The sequence below is a fragment of the Phyllopteryx taeniolatus genome, chromosome 3 (assembly GCF_024500385.1).
Source record: "Phyllopteryx taeniolatus isolate TA_2022b chromosome 3, UOR_Ptae_1.2, whole genome shotgun sequence".
Taxonomy (NCBI): Eukaryota; Metazoa; Chordata; class Actinopteri; order Syngnathiformes; family Syngnathidae; genus Phyllopteryx; species Phyllopteryx taeniolatus.
In genome coordinates, this window is record NC_084504.1 from 21,682,176 (window position 1) to 21,706,354 (window position 24,179).

Sequence of the window (24,179 nt, forward strand, 5' to 3'; positions counted from 1 at the left end):
GATCAAAACAGGTCAAATGTTAAATTCAACATGTACATTCAATAGTAAAAAAATATATAAAAAATAAAAATAAACAGTATCTGGAGCAGCAATTTTTGTGAAATTTTATACTCATTGTAAAGCATGAAAATGTAGAGCATAGTAGATCTGCCGCCAAGTTTGGACAGATTGGCGAAAATGTACATTATCAGCAAATAATATTTTCAGCAACATTTTATTCAATTGGAATATCGGTAAATAACATCTTCAAAATGATTTGTGACCTTTGGTCGATGCGCTTTGAAAGAGTCACGTGAACTTGATGCAATAACTACGCATTGCAGTACATGTCAAATTGCCGATGTGTCCGGACTTTAGGTACACCCTGTCCACCACCACCAGACACCATATTAGGTACACCTGCACAATGTAACGACATCCAGTACAAGTGCTGTATCAAAAGACTCAGACATATTAGACCTTAGTGTAATGTAGAAGTCGTTGTACACCACTGAAAACTACAATCACAAAAATACACCTTGTTGAAGGGATACCTCACGTCCTCAATGGAAACAGCTCTTCTATTAGATTGTGCAAGTGTTGTGGCCAGTCTTTTTATTCGTAGTATAACTCATGTTTTTAAAAAATAATTCTATGCACTTATTCTCTCTCTCTCTCTTTTTTTTTTTTTACACCAAATGCAACCTAAAAAAATACTTAGCTCTCCAAGTATCAATATCATAGCCAACATTAAAATAGAGTTGCATAGTAGGCCTGAGTGGTTATCAAAAACAAGAGAGGTTTAATTCCTAAAAAGTATATTCAGTACAGTACTGTATTATTGTAAGCCACTGTAACATTATGCACAGTTTGTACATTAACACTGTGCTTAAATATATATACAGTATAGGACAATTTAAAAGCTGTACTTAAATGATTCAATTAAACCATATTGCACATAAAATTGTCGCTTAATAAATGTTTATAAACAAACAGTTCTTAAAGATGAAATACTGATGTGTTGAAGTTAGAAGTTAAATACAACAGAACTATACAGTGATTATTTCGTGTACCACGAGAAGGAGCCCACTACACTTTGAGAATTACATATTTTTTTTGTGATTTACTTTTTCGTTATCTTTCTCGCTGTATGCACAAACATTTTTGTATGACTAAAACCGAACTATAGAATTGAAAATTGATCCTTTTGTATTTCGTAACAAAACAAATGAAAAACAATGGTAGTAGTTTTCTGAATAATAATTACCCTATATTCCCGTTGCATATTACTACTATTGGTAAATCCGTATTGATATGTCTCATTTTTCTAGCCTACAATAAAAAACAAGGCAAAAGAGTACAAAAAAATCATTTTAAAATGACATCTATATCTTCATATATTGAACATTAAAAAAAAAGTCCTACATCTTATCTAAAACTAAATGCTCAAATTTCCCAAGAGATACAGACATTATTATGAAAATGAATGTAATATATATTGTGTCAGGATGAAGGAAGAATGGCTGGTAGAGATAAAGTAATCGGAAGCTATCCCAGCGGCTCTGTGACCGCCGGAAAGAATGGACGTTTTCCCAGGAATCATTTCCAGAATGACAAAAACATATTTATTACTTGTCATGTCAGACAGAAGGAAGGTGCACTTTTCCTCCATTTGCACTCATTCACTCTTCTTCATGGGCACAATTCACACTTTCAAAACAAAAAAATCTGAAGCATCAACTACAGTATTTGCTCATCCACAAAAGCAAAAAAAATAAAGGTCTTAAAAAGTTTCGACACACAAAAAAAATGTCAGCTGTGAAGCAATGGAGAGTGTTAAGCAGATACAAGTAGCAGCAGCATGCTTACGCGAGCATCCTGTCATCAGAATTATTATTATTACTACATGCGTTCACAGTTAATAATTGACGTCTGGCAATAAGTGCAGTTTTAAACCAGCCAGCCAATGCCCAAAAAAAGAAAGAAAAAAAAGCTGCTCTACATCTTAAATTGATATAAATAATGCATTCCTCGTGATCATCAGCCAAATTTAAATAAATGGAAAGCAATTGTGCAAAGACTGACGGGGATGTTATGGACACCAGAAGACTTAATAACACAAACATACACCCACACACACTGAATAGAAAAACACCATTCAAATCTTAATACCACACAAAGTCATACCCTGACAAAATATCCAAATGAGTTTAGTATTGTATTTATAAATTAGGTACACTGATTAGTGATTTAAATTAGACTTTTAGATTGTTAAACTACAGTTGGGGAAAGTTGGCTAAAACAAGCACTCAGGCAGACGAGTTATACAAAAGCACCAAACCGAATGTAAATGTACAGCCACTAAATAAAATCCGTGTTGTGTTGCGTTCAATGACTGGTGTCATTGCTAGTCTTTCTCGTGCATCTGCTGCTGCATTTTAGTCAGCATCTCCTGCATCCTCTTCAGCTGCCCACAGAGAAGAAGAAGGGTTCAGCATATGAATGTCATAACTTAAATTGTTACTTTTGAACTTTATCCTTATTTTTCATTAAAAAAGAAAATTCTTGTTCCGAAGGAAAGATCCTTGTTTGTGCCTCACACATTCTTGGCAATAAAAGTGAAGGATAATTGCTCATTGTATTCCAATGAGAATTCATAAATATTGAGTGTTTCTTTTTATCTGGTCGTCTTACCTCCTCATCTTTCATTTTGATCAGTTTTTCAGTGTCCACATCCGGGGTGGACAGTGGCAGGATGGGGATGGGACTCTCCATGCGGTTGTCCTGTGCCAGTTTGCTGGGAGAAAAAGAACACAGGCGGTGAAGCGGGTAAGTGAGCGCTGAAATCAGCACTTATGTGATAGGTTAGTGTGTACAAAACATGCGCGCTTGGATGAGGGGCCAACAGGGACATCATTCAGCATTAACTCTCATCCTCACGAACGACTTTTTTTTTTTTGCTCATATACACAACTGAAACACTCTCATATATAAACTACGAAAACAATTTCACTCAGATACACTACTGAAACACTTTCATACACAGCACGAAAAAACTTTCGTAGCTAATAATAAAACTCTCGCTTGCACACTACTGAGTTGTTACCTTTGCTCATATACACTGAAACGCTCTCATACTCACTACCGACTTTTGAACGTTCTTATACACTACTGAAAGGCTCTCAAACGCAATAATGACTTTTTTTTACTCATATACACTAATGAAATGCTGTCATACACACAAATGACATTTGTTTGCTTATATACAGTACTCAAATGCTCTCATATACACTCCTGAAACATTGTCATACTTCTTCTTCTCCTTAGGGGTCGCCACAGCGTGTCATCCTTTTCGTGAGAGCCTATCTCCCGCATCCTCCTCTCTAACACCAACTGCCCTCATGTCTTCCCTCACGACATCCATCAACCTTCTCTTTGGTCTTCCTCTCGCTCTCTTGCCTGGCAGCTCCATCCTCATCATCCTTCTACCAACATACGCACTATTTCTCCTCTGGACGCGTCCAAACCATCGAAGTCTGCTCTCTCTAACTTTGTCTCCAAAACATCGAACCTCGGCTGTCCCTCTGATGAGCTCATTTTTAATTGTATCCAACCTGGTCACACCGAGAGCGAACCTCAACCTCTTCATTTCTGCCACCTCCAGCTCTGCTTCCTGTTGTCTCTTCACTGCCACTGTCTCTAATCCGTACATCATGGCTGGCCTCACCACTGTCTTATAAACGTTGCCCTTCATCCTAGCAGAGACTCTTCTGTCACATAACACACCTGACACCTTCCGCCACCCGTTCCAACCTGCTTGGACCCGTTTCTTCACTTCCTGACCACACTCACCATTGCTCTGGACGGTTGACCCCAAGTATTTAAAGTCCTCCACCCTTGCTATCTCTTCTCCCTGTAGCCTCACTCTTCCCCCAACACCCCTCTCATTCATGCACATATATTCTGTTTTACTTCGGCTAATCTTCATTCCTCTTCTTTCCAGTGCATGCCTCCATCTTTCTAACTGTTCCTCCACCCGCTCCCTGCTTTCACCGCAGATCACAATGTTATCTGCAAACATCATGGTCCACGGGGATTCCAGTCTAACCTCATCTGTCAGCCTATCCATCACCTGTGCAAACAAAAAGGGGCTCAGGGCTGATCCCTGATGCAGTCCCACCTCCACTTTAAATTCGTCTGTCACACCGACAGCACACCTCACCACTGTTCTGCTGCCCTCGTACATGTCTAACATACTTCTCTGCCACTCCAGACTTCCCCATGCAGTACCACAGTTCATCTCTGGGTACTCTGTCATAGGCTTTCTCTAGATCTACAAAGCTCCTCCTGACCTTCTCTGTATTTTTCCATCAACATCCTCAAGGCAAATAATGCATCTGTGGTAGTCCTTCTAGGCATGAAACCATACTGTTGCTCGCAAATACTCACTTCTGTCCTGAGTCTAGCTTCCACTACTCTTTCCCATAACTTCATTGTGTGGTTCATCAGCTTTATTCCTCTATAGTTCCCACAGCTCTGCACATCACCCTTGTTCTTAAAAATGGGTAGTAGCACACCTTTCCTCCCTTCCTCAGGCATCTTCTCACGTGCTAGAATTCTATTGAACAAGCTGGTCAAAAACTCCACAGCCACCTCTCCTAGATGCTTCCATACCTCCACAGGAATGTCATCAGGACCAACTGCCTTTCCATTTTTCATCCTCTTTAATGCTTTTCTAACTTCCCCCTTACTAATCGTTGCCACTTCCTGGTCCACCACACTTGCCTCTTCTACTCTCCCTTCTCTCTCATTTTCCTCATTCATCAACTCCTCAAAGTATTATTTCCATCTATCTAGCACAATACTGGCACTAGTCAACATATTTCCATCTCTGTCCTTAATCACCCTAACCTGCTGCACATCCTTCCCATCACTATCCCTCTGACTTGCCAACCTGTATAGATAATTTTCTCCTTTATAGTGTCCAACCTGGCATACATGTCATCATATGCCTCTTGTTTGGCCTTTGCCACCTCTAGCTTTGCCCTACGTCGCATCTCAGTGTATTCCTTTTGCCTTTCCTCGGTCCTTTCAGTGTCCCACTTCTTCTTAGCTAACCTTTTTTCTTGTATGATTTCCTGTACTTTGAGGTTCCACCACCAAGTCTCCTTCTCTCCTTTCCTGCCAGAAGATACACCAAGTACTCTCCTGCCTGCCTCTCTGATCACCTTGGCTGTAGTGGTCCAGTCTTCTGGAAGCTCCTCTTGTCCACCGAGATCCTGTCTCACCTCTTCTTGAAAAGCCGCTCAATACTTTACCTTTCCTGTCGTGCTGTGTTTTGGTTCCCTGATTGGTAATGCCTTCCTTTCTCTGCCCATCAGTGTTGCCAAGGAGATGTCGGCGGAGAAACCGAGGCGCACCTGCCTGTCATATCCTGTCATATGCTTTTTCCAGTGGTACTTAAGGTTTGTGTAAGTACGACTATGATTTTCTGTTTCTGCTTTGGTAAAAGTACTATATATTCATATTCATTTATATTTTGTGCTTAAGTACTTCTGTGATTTTGGGTTTGAACTTTTGTATTGATTGATGTTTGTGTTTTCGTTCAACCTCGTACCTTCCTTCATCTCTGACTTCATCCACGATTTTTTGTTAGGATTTTTTTGCTGGTCTCAGTTTCTGTGCTCTCACGTCTGCACTTTTTCTTCGTAGTTTTTTTGTTCTGCGGTGTACCATTTTGTGTTCTTTGATTGAATAAAACCTGTGGAAAAGTTTCCTACGCCAACTTCTGTGTGGTGGTCCTTTCACTAGCCTTTGGCTGTTCTTGACACTCACACACATTACTGATATTTTTTTTTCCCGCGCAAGTACACAACTGAAATGCTCTCACGCACACACTGCTGAAATTCTTTCATACATCATACTGAAATCCGTTCATATAATATACTGGAATATGCATTTTAGTGGTGTGAGTTTCAGTAATGTGTGAGAGGTAATCTTGGTAATTATGTCCCTCACGACCCCTCATAACCCTGTTATGTAACGTGCTGTACCTTGTCATCTCCTGTATGCACTGCGCTCTGTAGTTCTCATAGTGGACGTCGCAGGTGACGTCTTTGAGATCGTGCATGTGCGAGCGGATCAGCATGTTCCTCAGCTTCACAAAGTCACAGTGGGATTGGTTTTCCACTGCACAGCACAAATATTTCACATCAATCCTTTAGCTTCTTTAGAGAGATGTTAAAAAATTAATTAATTAATTAAAAAAATTAAAAAAAAGACAGTACCTTCAACAATTCCCCAGGGGTACAGTCGCCCTCTCACTCGCTGCCCTCTGGCTTCCACCACTGTGTTACTGCCAATCACGGCGAATGGGGTGCACTCCTGCACACACATACACGTACACACTTATTTCAACACTCTCGCATTTGGTTAAGCCGCACCTAGAATGCAACTAGTCTCTTGCCTTGCCTCACCCCCTGACGTCTGGATTTTGACCTGTTTTATTGCCACCTCCCTTCCCCCTGCTGCTTGGAAAGGGGGCCATGTGGCGATGAGTGAAATGAGGCTGTTGCTGTAAGGATTCTGCATCGACCGATTGGGACAAGAACTGAGGAGAAACTCTTCCCCGTGGCGTCTACCTGTGGTGTTCAATTTCATTAAATGGACTCCGTGTATGCCGTGTATCGTTTAAACTAACATTGTAAAGCATCACGTCATGTAATATGTTATCCGATGGGCATCCATTGCCTGTTGCGATCCCTGATGGGACAAAACGATGACAACAGCTCACAATTGACCCCAAAATTCATTTTTGAGGTTGTTTTACAATCTGCGCATTGGAATTTAAAGGGTCAAAAATAGATTGCATTATAAGTGAAGAAGTCTACGCTCACCTTCAGCTCTTTGTCTAGTTGCTTGAACTCCTCATCCTCATCTGAGTCGCATTCAGGGAACTGATAGACTTTGATGCCAAACTTGTCTATTTCTTCACGTATCTGCACGCACACGTGCTCCAATCAGAATGAGTGTTAACTACACTGTGAACATGCAAGTGTTTGCACTCACTCGGTCCTTCAGCTTCTTGATTTCGCTGGGAGTGAGGCAGTCGGCTTTGGCGATGAGCGGGATGATGTTCACCTTTTCGTGCAGCGCTTTCATGAACTCAACATCCACTGGACGCAACCTGAGCCAAGACATGAACAGTCGGCATAGGCTTCTGGTTCTGTATGCTTCTGTTAGTGTTTGTGTGTGTGTATGGAAGGGGAGGGGGGGCAGGGGGGTGGGCGTTCAGTGCAATTATTACCTGGGACTTCAGTGGGAATTTACCTGACCTAATCTACCACTATCAGATTAGCAACAGATAAAGGCTGAGATCTGATTGGACAAAAAAAAAAAAATAAAAAATATATATATATATATATACAAAAGTCCACACATACTGGAACGAGTGCAGCTAAGAGAAACACCATGAAATTGAAAGAATAGAATGGTTTGAATAATTAAATACAATTCCATGGAACTAACATTAGAATTAAAGTTGTAAATGTAAGTCAGTCCACCACTGTTGTCCCTGTGTGTGTGTGTGTGTGTGTGTGTTCATCTGTCATTACCCGTGACCAAATGGAGGGATGAAGTAAAGGCAGCAGTGGACCCGGTTGTCCTGGATGTTCTTCCTATTGAGGCCACTTTCGTCACGGAAGTACTGCTCAAACTGCTGATCGATGTAGTCTGTGATGGGCTTCCAACTACACACACACACACACACACACACGCACAGCATAACATTCACAGCTTCTTGAGCCCCAAACCGAAGCACTTTCAGCTCACCACTCATTGTTGTTGACGGCGTCCCCGAAGCCCGGCGTGTCGACGATGGTGAGCTTGAGCTTGACTCCTTTCTCCTCGATGTCCACGGTATGTTTGATGATCTCCACTGTCTGGTTGATGCGCTCTAGTGGTCACCATGACGACATGAAGAAAAAGTGAGCGTCAGAACAGCAAGATGAGGAAATGCTCCCACGAGGCAGTGATTGGATTCTACTGAATGTATATACACTTACATATTCTCAGATATTAAAATACAGTTGAAATACAGTTGAAATGTATTCAATAAAATAAAAAGAGTGATGAGTATCAATCATACTGAGAGGTGTAGATTTAACAACATTATGGGGGGGGGGGGGGGGGGGGGGGGACAGAGGCAGCTCTAATTTGATGCAGTGCACTTTTACTACAACCACAATAATGAACATGTTTAATGAATAGCTTCTCTGACTGTCTCAATCATAACTGAACAATATTATCAGATATTTAATAATTATGAGACTATGAGCTTGTACCTAACGAAGTGCCCGCTAAGTAGAAGTTATTACTGCGATAGTATTCCAAACTCACCCAAAGGAACTGATAGACAACCATTTCCAAACATAACATAATGATTGTATGAAATAACACAAAATAGCCTAAATCCTCCATTTTACTTAAATGGCCTGAATTTGAAAGGAGAGACTCATCAGTGTGTGATGTTTTGAAGTGATAGGGATAAATGAGACTGCTGAATGTAAGCAGATATTCCATTACTGGACACGCATGTGTGCCACTGAGTAACTCTACGTAATACGAGCTGCTAGTAGAGAAAGCAGATAAGAGGGAGCCGCCGCCTGCGGCCGTGTGACAGGAGGAAAGTACAAAAGTAAGTCACTTATATAAATAGCAGACCTCCGAGCACATCCATCAAGCCGTCAGCAGTGAGAGCGTGGCGGATCATCACGAGACTCACCCTCAGCATTCAGCAGCTTCCTGTCTTTGTAGAGGTCTGTGAGGAACAAGCTGTTGACCAGAGTGGACTTGCCCATGCCCGATTCGCCTGATTAGTCAACAGTAAAAAAAAAAAAAAAAAAAAAGAAAATACAAAAAATAAATGATGCATTTTACGAATACAGTAAATAGAGGGCACGTTTGCCTTTCACACTCAATGGAGACAACATTAGATTGCACAATGGTACTGGAGCTGTATCACAAATTCTGCCCTTAAAACAGCAATAAAACACAGTCAGAGAGGTATTAATTTTACAATATGTTTACTGTTGTAGTTGTTTAGGTGTGTCTATACAGTATATATCATAAAAATAGAAAAGTTCATTTATTTCAGTACTTCAACTCCCAAAAAAAGTGACATTCACATTATACAGATTCATTACGCAAGTAAGAAAATGCTTTTGAGAAGGCCAATGCCTATATATTTATTACCTAAAAAAACATTGAGTTTTTTTAGGTAATATTCGAATTCCCTGAGCTGTTGAATTTTGGGTTTTCGTTAGCTGTAAGCAATAATCGTCAAAATGTTAAAACATAAAACCCCAAAATAGTTCTCATTATGTGTAGCGAATCTGCAGTACATAATAGATGACATTCACTTTTTGACTTGAACGGCTGAAATAAATGGAGTTTTCCATAATACTCGCGTGCACCTGTGTATCTTGTACATGAGAGGTATTTCTACTATTTTAACCAAAATATTAGCTTTAACGCTAATCATTACTGTATTGGATCTCTGTGGATTATGCAGGTTTATTGAATGAAGCGTCCAGTTAGTGTATTTATTGACTAAACAACACTATTATTTTTATACAGTACTCAATGTAAAGGGAGTTAATTCAGGGGGAGGAGAACATTGTCGTGATTATTGAGAACTGGTAGAGATGTCGAACAGACCTGCCACCATGAGAGTGAAATCGAAGCCTTTCTTCACCGACTTCCTATGGACTTGGTTGGGAAGAGTGGCGAAGCCCACATACTGCTTCTCCTGGGAAATACAAAACACACACATGCTTCACTTTGTATAGGCAACACAGGTAAAACAGGTTTAAAAAAAATAAAAAAAATAAAAAATATATATATATATATATATATAGTTTTTTTACCTCCACCAAGCAAAAGAATGAAGGCAAGAAGTGTTGTTTTGATGTTGGAATATTGTTTGTAGAGTGGTGGTGCATAGACCATTACATTTTGGTGAGGATCTGGATAAAGGTGAGGCTGCAAAAATCTATTTTCACTATTTGAGTCACTATGCTGTCCACTGTGTCCAAAATGAAAAACAACACAAGCCATTCGCAAAGGTTGCATCGAGGTAACTGGACTTTTGTTGTTTGTTGAAGACGTTTCACCTTTAATGCAAAAGGCTTCTTCAGTTCACATAATAAGTGTGGAGTTTTCCTAAAAGTCACTAGCTGACAAATGCTGATGGGAATGCGAATGATACCTGAAACTAATAATGAACAAAAGGGAGGGCATAGTGACTTTTGGGACTGCTCATTCGAAGAAGCTGGTCTCCTTTGTTGTGCCACACGTTTGTGTAAAGGCTGCTTGGTCTCTCCGATATGTTACATTCATTTATCCTCTTATCTTCTTCCCCCTGCCCAGAATCAAAGATGGTACAATCTAGTCATCTTACATCATCCTCCATGAGCAATGAAGTAGCCTGTTCAAGCACTAAGAGATGCACAAAGAAACACAAACCCTGTACGACACCGCACTAGATTTCTTTGAACTGTATTTAACAGTTCAACCTAAAATAGAAAGATGACATTATCTCTGCAAGCGGTTGTTTGTTGAGAAGACAAGTTGGCACTGCACTACGTCTGTAGCATAAGACATACATACATACAGCAGATCAAATCGGTTGGCAAGTGGCGCAGATTACACCAATGACAGGCACTTTATTCATCCAGGCATCCATTATCTATGGTGCTTGTCCTCGTTATGCTTGCGGGTGAGTTGGAGTCTCTCCAAGCGAACTTGGAGACGGGGTAGACACAGGACTGTTTGCCAGTCAATCACACTTTTATTTTACATAATCCAGCATGAACGAACGCATTGGTGAAAACAAAAACAAATTCAAAAAAATAAGAAGGAGGAAACCATGTACAAAAGCAAAACTGAATTTGATTGGTTGTTGGCATGTAAAGAAGCCCATGGGTCTCTGGGTGCTCTTTCCTGCACTCTCTGGCAGAACATCACCACATCAGTTTTGTCTGTGTGTGTGTGTGTGTGTGTGTGTGTGTGTAGCTATAAATACACACTCTGGCGGAGGTTGGCTGCATGTAGAACAGCAGAGGACATTCACATGCACACAGACGCCACATTGACCAGTACCCAAAAAACTGGCACTGGGAAGAAGCAACTGTGCAAACACACAGCCGGAGTTCTTATATAGAACTCGTCATTGACTTGTCAATGCATAAGACCGCTAGTGACGGGACCAACTCTGCACGGAGAACTACAAGTTGGACAAGAAGTCGATGAATGAAATAACAAAACATGAATCGTTTGCGATTCTGGCAGCCAAGTCCACACTTGTGACAGCTTCCCGTTAGGAATTTCCATTTGGGGCAAGTGCGGCGGTGTCCAGCAGAGGGTGCTGTGGTGAAAAAAGACCCGGGAACAGATATCCCATAGCTGTCCCTGCCCAGATTTGAGACTCTAAATGGGCAAAACCTGTACTTTACCCAACAAGGTGTCGGTGGAATAGTGGTTAGCATAACTGCCTCCCAGGTGGTTGACCTGGGTTCGATTCCCAGCCAACGCAGCCTTTTCCTTGATTTCCTCATCTACAGTATCTGATTACCTCTGCCACGTAAGAATTGTGCAATGTTTTGCCCGTAGTCAGCTGTGTTATGCCCAAACAATTTCCAAAAATGAAGGTGTGGCAAATGGACCATTTGTTGGTGCAGTTTTGGACAATGGTGAAGGAATTTGTTTTCAGGTTTTGCCTGTTACAGTCTACTTGCATTGGGGTCAAGTGGGAGTAAGTAACCCAGCAGATCCGTTAGATGAAGGTGGGGCGCAATAAAGCTTGTGGCACTTAGCATCCGTTTCATAATGCGGATTAGCGTCACCGACAAGATATATAGTATAGTGGCTTTGAAGGGACCCAAGGACGCTTAACAATAACTCACGAGGGTTATAAAAGTGTTGAGTATGTCGGCTAAAAATTGGCCAGACGACGGCTCGTATCTCGGAAAACTTGTCACTCGTAAGTGAAGACACCAGTGAACTGTAGGCATTCTGTTTATCTGTGTTGCTACCTCTGCTACATACAATTGCAACACTCTATAAATAATAATACAAAGTTTACTACTCAAGAAAAGAATTAAAAATGGACATTTGACAGTCATAATATTAATAATAATAGTAACACATTTATGTGCGTTTTTCAAGGGACTCAAGAACCTGCGATACAAATTTCCTAGTATGAGTGCTCTTGAAAGACATTATTGTAGTTTTCCTATATGTAACCTAAGTAGTTGCCGCCCCACCATTTGCTTTCCATATAAAAACACCACCGAGTCTTCCAGGATTCCATCTCCTTACCTTCTGTCTGGCCGTTCTCACTCGCGGGCACAGGAGTCGTTCCACTAGTTTCTCCTGCAGCATGATGGCATCCATGCTATAAATGCACCAAAGCTGCTGGCCGACGTGTCCGCCCAGTCAAAGAATAATCCGACGGGATCGGCACGGGACGCCCCGAGACACACAAAATAAACTCCCCTTCTAACTGATCTTCCCTGTTTCTTCCTCTTCCCTACACTCCTCTTTCCCCACAGCGCTCAGTCCGCCCTTGTTCAGACAGGTACACAGGAATTCACATAGTACCGAGGAAAACGGAAAGCCAGGCGAAGCGCGGCCAGAGGTGCCAATTTGTGGGAGGAAACCAGGGAAAGGCCTAAAAGAAATTCATTCATTTGGCGTGTGCGCCCTCCCCTTCAGAAAGAGTCTCGACTTCTCTGAGCTCAGCCTGAAAAGCCTCATCGAGAGCGAGAGCGAGAGCGAGAGTCTGTTTGTGCGCGAAGAGGAGCAAAGAGGCCCTTGTAGAAACAACACGTGAATCCACTGACATCTCCTCAAGCTGCGAGTACGGACCTGCAGTCACAACAACTGCAGTCTACCTGCGAGGGACGTCAACCTGTCCATCCGCATGCTCAGTGTTGTCACAATTTCATTTTAAATACCTGCCGTGGCTGCAATAGCACAGTCAAGCCAGGCCCATTGAGAAACAGTCACATAATCATTCTATAGAAAACACAACACATACACATTGGAGACTAAATGCGAAACAAAGAAATACAAATGCATGGCTGGAGAGTGCAGACGAAGGTGGCAAAAGTACTCATACTCCTTACAGAAGTACAGTGGTGCCTTGAGATTGAGTGACCCAATTCTTTTTATTTTCTTTTGCTTTGACTTGCGAGCAAAAATTGAAGACGTGAGCACTGTATGGTGGCAGTGAATTCCACTCAACTCACTTCACACCGAGTAGGAGTTTGTTTATTCAGATTCAATGATTCAGAAAAGAGAAAACACACTGTGTATGGACAACAATCGCATAGCTTTGCCTTAGAAAAGTCCACTTAACTCAGTGCTAACAAACAATATAAAACAGCAATGCGGCAATGTTAGAATGCTATAATACTCTTCGTCATCTGTCTGCATGGCTGTATTGTGCTGACCCCGTTGGCCAAGTCACACACACCAGAAGGAGAAACTGTTTAAACCTTTACAGTCAATGTTTTTATAAAACACAGTATTATAGAGTGGTATTTTTCTTATTAAAAAAAAAAACTAATTACAAAAATTTTTTTTTGTTTTTTTGGGGGGGAGGCCGGAATGGATTTATAGTATTATCATTCATTTCAGTGGGTAAAGTTGATTTAAGATACACGCGTTTTCACGGAATGAATTAAATTTACATCTCAAGGCACTATTGTACATATATTTGTGTAAAAAAAAAAAAATAATAAAAAAAAAAAGACTGGGAAGAGTAGAAGTTCAAATTCAACTGCTGTACTTAACTGTAAGTAAATGTAAAAAGTAGACTCTTAAATGTGGTTAAATTCAAAGGTAAAAAAGTAAAAATCAATATTGACTGTTAGTTTTACACGAGACGTGCTGTGATAAAAAACTTAAAAATTCTCTGCACACAACCGCTTTTATTAACTTAAATAGTGCTCGCCCTAGCTAGCATTGGCGCGACGTGTTCCCACACCTTTGCTAACTTTGTGAAACGACTTAACCGAGTAACGAAGAATGCTCAATGAGCTCATGATAACAACTGGAAAAAAATACACCATACTTGTATTGCATGTGTTTTTTCACATTAGATGGGAACTTTTGAACGCCAGAAACTGGTGGTTTCTTACGTCGGCATAAAAACACAACGCATTGGCCACGATTTCTTTTTTGTAGCCGACAACAGCTTGCCTTAAAAAAAAACTTGCAGTAGACAAACACGGTGTAACATACCGGGCATAATTCCAGTGGTTTATGATTCTGTATATGTACACTAGAAGTTGTTCAACTACTTTCCATAACACAGAAACTGCAAACTGTCTTTTGAATCTATGGATTTACGGGCCGGATTTTGCGGCTATGGAGAATCCAGGCGATTGCTTCCAGATGTGACAGTGTCGTGTGTGTGTGTGTGTGTGTGTGTGGGTGTGGGTGTGTCCCTGGCACATAAGATGTGGGCAGCGTCCTTGAAGTAAAAAAGCTGATCAGGCAACAGGCACACCCTGTCAAGATGTGACGTCCACTGAGTTGCATACTTCTACTCACCACCACCAGAAGGAGACACATTGCACACAAAACACGGACATAATGCTTTTATTTTGTTTTGTTTTTTCCGAGCTATGATTTTTCTACAGCACTTGTCCTAATTAGGGGTGCACCCTGGATTGGTCGCCAGTCAACCGCAGGACGCATAGCTCACATTAACACCTATGGACGATTTAGAGAATAAAAAAATAGGGTTGTGGGTGAAAATAGGGTTGTGGGTGAGATTACTTTTTTTTTTTTTTTTTTGCAACAAGGAGCAGTCTCAACAGATGGGGCAAAATAAATGTGTCAATGTGTTACAGTGGCTTCAATTTTTAGGAATTGTCACTGATGGTGTTGTGGTGCACTCGCCTGACTTTGGTGCGGGCAGCGTGGGTTCAGTTCCCACTCAGTGACGGTGTGAATGTAACTGCGAATGGTCGTCCGTGTCTATAAGTGCCCTGCGACTGACTGGCGACCAGTTCGGCGTGTAGTCCGCCTTTCGCAAGAAGCCAGCTGGGCTCTGGCGCCCCTAACCAAGATAAGCGGTGTTGAGAATGGATGGATGGGTTTTTAGAAATAAAACCTCTGCCTTGTTTTTGATGGGCCTTCTACGCTACTTTATTCTAAGGCTGGTGCTTGGAGATGAGTATTTATTTCATGTGGGATTTGGTGCCAAAAAAAAAAAAAAAAAAAAAAGCACTGGCCAAGAGGTATGATTCTTACTTGGGGTGTGCGATGTACTGGCTTCAAAACCTGTATTTGCCATTTGTTAATTAAATGCAGATAAGACCAACTTTGACAATAAAGCTGATTCTTCAAACTAATTTCCTGTCACTAGCTAGGACTTTGTGTGTGTGTGTGTGTGTGTGTGGAGGGGGGGGGGGGGGGGGGGGGGGCTTGACTTCTATCAACACCAGTTAATTGTGCAATTTTTGGACGTGTTCGGGTTTTGGTTGAAGTGACAGTGGAAGAGAGTGCAACATGTGTGCTATTCTTCATAAAAGAGAGGAGCAGATGTATCACAATAGCACCACAGACAAAGCCCCAATCCCCCTTTTGTCTCAGAAGCCAGCTGTCTTACACACACACACACACACACACACATCTTTAATTTCTGTCCTTACCTCTAATTACTACTTAATTACTTACATTTCAAGAGGCCAACGCAAGCAAATATTTGTTTTTAAGGGTCTTAAATGATTAGTGGATTATCAAAACTGTTGCATGTTAACGAACTAATCACGCTTGTACTAAAAGGAAATGACTTGTGTGCTTTGGCTCTTTGGCCACATTTAAATAAAAGTTTCAATGACGCCCTGTTGGACAGTCAGACGGCTCAACAGGCAGCCATCAGCTTGTTCCTCTCATGCATTCAAACGCATGAGATTGGAGGAAGCAATGCTACAATAAAACCCAGCAGACGATACACTTTTTCAACAGTCTGTCTTCATGAGACGCAGCACAGAAAATGGACGACCAAACTTTCTCCCTGTAGTCACAGAACAAAACATAAGAGTGGAACAAAGTCCAAAATTTACAAAAATTACAATAGACAATTGTGTCCCCACATGGCAGTTTGAGGCGTTGCCAAATCCTAACGTAATGCAAAAATGCTTACAAATAAATCCTTCCTCGATAGCACCAATTGAATAGAAGAGTACAGTGTGCCACCTGCCCAAAACAGTTTGCTTTTCTGCCTGAATTAAATCACGGAATTACAAGAATAAAGTCATAGTTTTATGAGACAAAAAGTAATAGGTTTACAGTAATACGTCACAATTTTGAAAGACTAAGGATTTTCTTTTTTGGGTCAAGAAAAATCTTATTTTTACAAGAATGAAAATCCACAAATAAAGAGAATTACAGTATGTGAATAGTCAAAATATGACAAGAATATTTGCAATTTTAGTTTAAAAAAAGTTGTCAATTATATATCAATAAAGACATTGATATAGGGTTTTAAATTATTATCCTTGTCATAAAGTCGTGATTTTGAGAATAAAGTCATGATTTCATGAAATAAAGTTGTCATTTCTCTTTTTTTTTTGTATTTATCGATTAATGTATTAAAATGACTTCATAATAGAGTATGTGATCAAATGTCTGCATGCACACTGGATGATAGAAGTGACCAATGAGTGTTGCTGCCTGAATGATTGAAACCAGAACCAATCTGCTGAATCGAACGATCTGGATAGACTTTCCGCTTACGCTTTGCGCCAACGCCTGCTCTAGAAGTTCAGTTTTCTCATCAGTGGCGGTAGTAGCAGGCATTGCACCGAGTGGTTTCTCAAGTAAAGATCCTTAACACTTACCATGGATGGCACATGGAGATAAAGGAAGCGATAGACCTTGAAGCCCCAACATCACACCCAGTCCCCCTTTTTTTTTTTTTACCATTTGACGAAGCAGCCTTTATGCCAGTGCTAATCTGACGGCACGTAGCCCCGCCTCCTCATCTTCAGGCACAATAGATGCTTGTCGGGTTGTGGAATAACACTTCCACCAACAAACCCTAGTAAAATGTCAATGTTTGTCAAAAATGTGCACCTCAGCTGGGACAGGCTCCAGCTCACCCACAAACCTAAAAAATTGGATGCCTATTCTTCACCTCTATTATTGCCCTTGAACGCCTTTAAAAACACATTTCAGTTGCGCGAAATGGATAGTTTAAATTTGGCCTAGAATGGTATGCTCCATTTAAACTGCCGAAAACATCTCAGCACCCCTTCGACGTTCCGTTGACTCTGAAAACAATACAAATAGCAGAATTTGCTTTTTCAGATCTCTGAGGGGGAAATTGAGCTCTTGACAAAATACAGCATCTATCCAAAATAACCTCTGTGTTCTTTAGGCAAACATTTAAGGTTGTGATAAACATTACATAATAATCTTCATGTGTTTCGTTGGCTTTACAATACAGCTCAGACATTTCCACAGAGCTGTAATCCGAATCTTATCAAGCAGACCCAATGCGTTGGTCACTTTGGATTTTGGAGGAGCGCGCATGGAAATGTGGGTCAGCCTTCAGCTAACTACTCAAAGCTTTTTGGAACAGTTGCGACAGAAAGCTGTAATAAAAAAATTACGAAATAAAAAAGAATACTTGCAGACTTAATTTAGGAGGAGGAGAAAGGGGACACAATATGGAAATTTTACTTTTTAACAGCTTGTGGGTGAATGAAGACTTCAAATGCAAAATCAGACATCTCCCTTTTTTGTGAATTTAAAATGTTTTGGGTTTTTTTCCAATGTATTTCTGGTTTCCAGGTTAAGGCTAATAATGATAGCTAATGTAGGGTATTCTAAGTTAATATAAATGAAGCAATTAGGAGGCAAATTTGGAAAAATTCCATTTTTATTAAAAAGTCTTTTAAAAAGGTCTTTGATGTCAAAGAAAACAATTGTCTCCAAAAACAAGACCAGCGTTTTCACATCTGTATAAAATTACACTGAAATAGTACTATGCATTGCAAATACAAATGAATAACAAGTAAGTGTACTTGAACGCTCTTGAACTAACCATTAACTTTAACTTTAAATGAGTTTCTCAGCCCATGACCTGATCAGCTAGACCGGGTGAAGATCCAGCGACACTTTCAAAAGATGGCCAGACGCATATCATGCAAAAACACCCACATCCCCCCGCAAGTGTGACAACCTTGTTATCCTGTCAAAGCAGAAAGCTAAGCAGAGCTGCATTGTCTTTATAGGGGTGCTTGCTTTTATGTCCCACTAGTACGCAAGTAGAAGCCCCTTTAGTCAGGGCTACCTCGTAACTTTGCATCCATTGTAATTGTGCATTACTGCCACCTATAGGACGGGAGTGGAACTGTTGTTATTCCCAACATCATCAATTTACCAATCAAATTGGTTAGATGTTTTGGATTGTTTGACCTTGGCCGAGATCTACACTCTACTTAGAGAGAAGAACGAGTGGACATGCAGATAAATGTATCGCACTCAACATCTGTTCACTACTCCTCAGGGGACAAGCAATATGATGGAAACAATAGAATACTTGATATGCATATGAATTATTAATTGTTACTCCAACACGTAGCTCACTCTCTCTAGAATAATCAAGCTATCACTCCTATTATATGTTTATCAGCCAAAATATTGTAAAATATACTATGTATTGTAAGATAATAATAATAATGCATGGAAAACTTGAAATTGTATCAAAAAGTTACATCGTTTTTGATCAAATGGTTAAAAGATGCAAAGATCCCACAAAGATATAAAATTTGAATTTTAAACATTTTGGGATATGAAGTCAATCGATACAATATTCCATATTCTTTTATTCCTGAAATATTTATTTATATATATATATATATACAGTTTAACAGCAAATGTTTTCACAAGACCACTTGACTACTTCAGTAGCAACACCATAAAAATCCATTTTAACCAGTGATAGGAAGTGCCCAGAGTGTATTAACCCTTGCACAACCACACAAGCTTATCAATGGGTCACTATAGTGGTGTCCACCCCTTCACATCAGAAAGGAAAAAGAAAAGAAAAAATACACTGTTGCCTGGCAACATTTTATCACAGCACACGGGAAGTGATGGAAACATCCACCAAATGTGAGCGCCGTTAAGTTGGACGTTCTCCAGCTCTGCACAGTCCAACGACAGCCCAGCTGGGTCACGTGGAGATGAGGACGTGATATGTGGGAGTGAGACGAGGAAGACAGGAAAAATTGGAAAAATGTCAAAAAGTAAATACTGTGCAATCTAAATATTGAAATGCTGTCCAACAATTGGATTGGATTGAATCCTTCAGACATTATTCTAATCTTCGTTTTCCAGCAAAATTAATGAGCTTGTGTGTGTGTGTGTGTTGCAACCATGTGACCACAAAATTATTTGTGGCTGAACTGGATTTGATCCAACTGTGAATTTCTGTGAGAGAGAAAAATCTGTCTGGGTTTGCTTATCTGCCAGGAAAGGGGCTGTGGGTGGGGGTCATAATTCAATCAGGAGACTAAACAGCACCTGACAAACAACAGGAGTGGAACTGACACCTGGATTCAGAAGATACTAATGCATCAAGGAGATTGTTCAGTATGTAACTAAAGGAGTATAGATCAATATTTTCCAACCTTTATTGAGCCACTTTGGAAAAATCTCATGAAACACCACCAAACAAAAACATGACAAAAAGTAGATATACTGTCAACTTAATGAGTTTTTCTCAATTTACTCACAAAAGTACAGTGCTACCTCAACTTGTGAGCGACCGACTTAGGAGTTTTTCAAGATACGAGCTGTTGCTCAATCGCAAGGGCACATGTAGACAAACAAGCATTCACAACTATGGACAATTTAAGTCTTCGATTAATTTTATCTTTTTGGAATATGGGAGGAAGCTGTAGTATCCGGACAACATAAACATGCCAACCTGCTCTGAGATTCAAACCCAAAACCTGAGACGCCAACCACAACACAGCACTTATTTCTGCATTTTAGTACATTTTGTGTCTCACATTTGCACATCACTGCAAATCCCTCCAGTCACGTGACTCACACATGAGTGTGCGCATCCATATCGTGGATGTGACCTAAATGTGTGAAGCACACCGCATGCTCCCCTATTGCTTGTCTTGTTTATAGGGCAAGGAACTGCATCTGGTAACTTAACGATAATGGATGACACAGGCCTCCCTATAGAAGTTAGTAGAAACAGTGCTATAATTTAAATATTTGAAAAAGTACATTTCATAACTGATCAATCAATCCTGTAACTGCAGTAATTTTCGGGTTTTTTTTTAAATTCAGAATTTCTGAGTATTTCTATGAGTGCCCTATCAAGAATTAAGGGGATTGGTGGAAATTGCCACTGTGAGAGTGTCATTAAACAGTTAATAGCATTGTGGCCTTACATCACCCTCCTCAGCCGCCCAATAATCCCATTAATCATTTGGAGATTCAGACGCGCGATTATGAGTATTGTGATAATAATAAGCAAAACTGCACTTTCCCTTCTGTTACAACTCAATGAGTTTGGGTAAGGAAAAAGCTCTGAGACGAGTGCAGCCATTCAAACTATAATAATGACCATGTTGTTAAACATAATAGCTTCCTGACAGCGTCACTCAAAACTGAACATTATTATCTTTGTCAAGGTACAATTTTTGAGACAGCTCTTGTATTGGATGTTATCAGATTGTGCAGGTTTACCGAATGTTATTGTAAAATCTGGACACATGGGCAAAAAATAAAAAAATAAATAAAAATAAATATTAAAAAAAATAAAAATAAAAATAAAAATTAAAATGCATATTTTCATTTTATTCAATTGCATACAGTATATGATATTAAAGGGCTCGTATTTTACCAAACCAACTTTTTCTCGTCTTTGGAATGTAATATTGGCTCTATAGTGCCTTGGTGTGAAATATGAATTCAAATCGTCCACGCATTCTAGTTCTAGACGTTTTTCTGCCAAGAAGCTTGAAATAAGGTCATTCGAATTTCTCTAGCTTATCTACATCACTAGCGAAGATCTCCAGGTCTTCTACACGGAGGCAACCAATTTAGAGGTTATATGGACAAAGTGGATACAAAACTGGGTCAAACAGAAGTAGCTGTGAGAGGGGCCTTTTCTGGACTCTAGTATGACAAAACCAGTGTTTTTGTTTTTGTTTTGTTTTTTTAATTAAATTGACACTTTTATTCCAAGCCCATGTTAGAGAGTCACTCTATGGAGGTATAAATAGACAAAATATGGGACCTTTAATATGATTTGTCATGCACAGGTTGCTGCTTGTTGCAAGATTCATGTGAGCACGATGCAATACCTCAACATTGGCGTCAATTGCCAATGTATCAAGACATTAGGGAAGCACTGTATTATTCATCCATCCGACCATCAAATTTTTAAATAAAATAAAATAAATAACAACATTTAAAAAACAGCTAAAATAAGTAAAAAGATAAAAATAAAAAATATATAAAATAATCCAAGCTACACAACAAAAAACATATATCAATATGAAAACAAAAATAGAACAAATATAAAAAATTTAATATATATAAATAGTAAAAAAAACATACATAACACATATATATATGTGCGGCATGGTGAACATGTGGTTGGGGTGTCTGCCTCACAGTTCTGAGGACCGGGGTTCAATCCCCGGCCCCGCCAACTCTAAATTGTCCGTAGGTGTGAATGTGAATGCATTACATTCATTATATTACACTGAAAGACGTTTACTTGACCCAACATGATGACTTATTAACTGTGTTTCAAGTATGCCACTTTTAATCACTGTCCAACTTAAGAGTGGCATATTAAGTATGCATAGTCAGCACATGCAAACATGGGGGAGAAAGGACCTGGGGGTGGGGGAGAAGGGGTGATGTGGGGGTCCATGGTCAACAGAGCCCTCATCATACATAATGTAGTGTGAGAGCTGGGTTTCGATTCTAAATGGAAATAAAACGGCAGTAGAAAAAAAATGATAATTGGTGAGGGAAGGAGGAGAGGATGGGCATGATGGATGCTGCTCCACTTCTAAAAATGAAGAATCCAGCCAACCCCCCCCCCGCCCCCTCCCGCCTCCCCCCCCATCGTCCTTCACAATGCATTTACAACGAAAAACATCCTCAGAAATATGACATAAAATAATAATAATGACAATAAATGATGTATCTTACCTCGGCGGTGTCCTCTGTGGGCCACGGCAGACGCGAAGGATTCGAGGATGGAGGAGGAGGAGCAGGTGCAAGGATGCGCAACGACGCCCAGAACACACACACACACGAAGCGCTTATTTTCTTAATTCAACGCGTTCCAAACGAGAGAAGCAGCACAAAATGAGGCTCACCCGTCTTGACCGGAATCCGGCTCTTGTATCGGATGCTGGCCGTCATCTCAAGTAGATGCGCCCGGCTCGGCTGCCGCACACACGCACGCACGCACGCAGCAAGAGGGAGAGGGGGGAAAAAAAGAAGAAAAAAAAGCAAAAGAGGCCCAGCAGCTAGGGATGGAAGCCCCGCCCATCTACCAGGCTCGGCCAATCAGCTACCAGCCGGAAGTGTAGTGAAAGGAGGACACTTTCTTTCGTCACACAAGATGTTGACACCTTTTAGCAGTTAAAAGAGAACAATACTATGATACTGGTACTTAGTAACAGTATCATACGAATACTCACTCGACATTAGGTATGTTGTATACAAAAATTGTGTCAACATGCTTGCAGCTTATTTGATCTGTCTGTCCAGTTTTATCGTGCGATGTGCGTCACTTGTTATCGGTTTGTATCTTTTATTTACCGTACACATTGTATTTATTTTGGCATTGAGGATAAGCGCTTTGCAAAATGGATGGATGGATGGTCTTTTAATCTCAGATGACGTGCAGTGAGCCACTGACAGTCAGTTTACACATTTAAAGTATGAGCCAAACAAAGCCATTAAATTAGCAGCCTGAAATTAAAAACGGGGTAAACTGGTATTTTTCTGACCTGATATTTGAAACTGATCTTTATTCGGAGGCCTGTGAATATTCTCATTCATCCAGCTTACTGTATTCTCAGGGCATTGAATTGATCGCAAGACATTTCACTTCTCATCTGAACAGTCACTCCGGCATTTGTCTTTCTTTATTCATTTGTCTTTCATTTGGAGCAAAATTTGGGAAAGACCTGACTGCAGCTGCTTTCATTTCAGTCACACGCACAAGTTTGTTTTCATTTTCCTGAATCAAGTCTGTACATGCACAGTAAGATGTACTAGTCCATTGGGGAGGAAGGACAGGGGGTCAGTCAAAATGATCATGATGGTCTAACCATTTTGGATGTTTTTAATTAAGACTACTGTAAAACAACAGTAACTGCTTGAAATCAAAGAAAACTTTACTAATCCGTTTTTATGAGATGTTTGGGGGTCCCTGGAGATCCCGAGGCAGTTGCCTGTGTTTGTCTTATGGCAGGCCACCTTTGTGAGGCAGAATACTGTCTGCCTCACCTTGTGCTTTTATGCAATCAGCAAAACTCACTATGTAACACAAATATTAAATACATTAGCCCGACTATATAGTAGGTAATGTGCTACATAAAGCAGGATTTACTGACAAAGTAAATAACTTCAAAGGGAAAATGTTAAGCCTCCAAGAGACAGGACAAGCACTTTGAGAAGAATACCAGTTTAATAAAATCTTGCAAGGACACAGTTCAAATACAGCCTGATGGCGCTATGAAGAGTCTGCCTATTTCTCCTTAGGCAAAGTCCTTTAAACACTTATGAACAGGCAGTTATCATCTGCCTCATGCAACTGGAGCCCCCCAATCACAGACGTCTTGCTTTTGTCTCACAGCAAAGCGAAAACACATTAGATAGAGAACGAAACAAGGTCTGCTTTCTTATTTCTTATCCTTGCACTAAAACAAGATTGCAGGAGGTTGTAATTACAGTCCAAAGGGAGATATTTTACAAATCAATAATAAGGAAAATATTAAAAACACATTGTGCAATAAGTAAACATATAGCTGAACTAATACCTCTGTCGATCAAACTTGAGCATTATTACCTTTGTAAAGGCAGACATGTTTGATACATCTTTAGTATTGGATCTCATTAGG

The 24,179-nt window shown here is 40.3% G+C and overlaps 1 protein-coding gene across 2 annotated transcripts; it reads right to left on the reverse strand.

Annotated features, from left to right (window-relative positions):
* Positions 1-1,578: 1,578 nt before the first annotated feature.
* septin5a (septin 5a) lies at positions 1,579-23,295 on the reverse strand. Of its 2 annotated transcripts, XM_061767591.1 has the most exons (12): positions 22,425-23,295; positions 22,255-22,268; positions 9,697-9,787; positions 8,762-8,848; positions 7,810-7,933; positions 7,593-7,727; positions 7,048-7,165; positions 6,876-6,977; positions 6,267-6,363; positions 6,033-6,168; positions 2,674-2,776; positions 1,579-2,446 (listed from the first exon to the last, which is right to left on the reverse strand). In XM_061767591.1, exons 1-12 carry the CDS (start codon positions 22,468-22,470, stop codon positions 2,387-2,389), a joined length of 1,113 nt encoding a protein of 370 aa, XP_061623575.1. In that variant the 5' UTR covers positions 22,471-23,295; the 3' UTR covers positions 1,579-2,386. The 2 variants fall into 2 exon arrangements, with proteins under 2 accessions (XP_061623575.1, XP_061623574.1); XM_061767590.1 differs by lacking the exons at positions 22,255-22,268; positions 22,425-23,295 and adding an exon at positions 12,358-12,652.
* Positions 23,296-24,179: the final 884 nt, after the last annotated feature.

What these genes read in the sequence shown, in the direction of transcription:
- septin5a (XM_061767590.1), bottom strand. Translation starts at nt 12,432, where the DNA reads ATGGATGCCATCATGCTGCAGGAGAAACTAGTGGAACGACTCCTGTGC. An exon ending in TTTCACTCTCATGGTGGCAG is followed by an intron (nt 8,849 to 9,696) that starts GTCTGTTCGACA and finishes TTGACTAATCAG; the next exon opens with GCGAATCGGGCATGGGCAAG. An exon ending in CCCCTGGGGAATTGTTGAAG is followed by an intron (nt 6,169 to 6,266) that starts GTACTGTCTTTT and finishes TGTGCTGTGCAG; the next exon opens with TGGAAAACCAATCCCACTGT.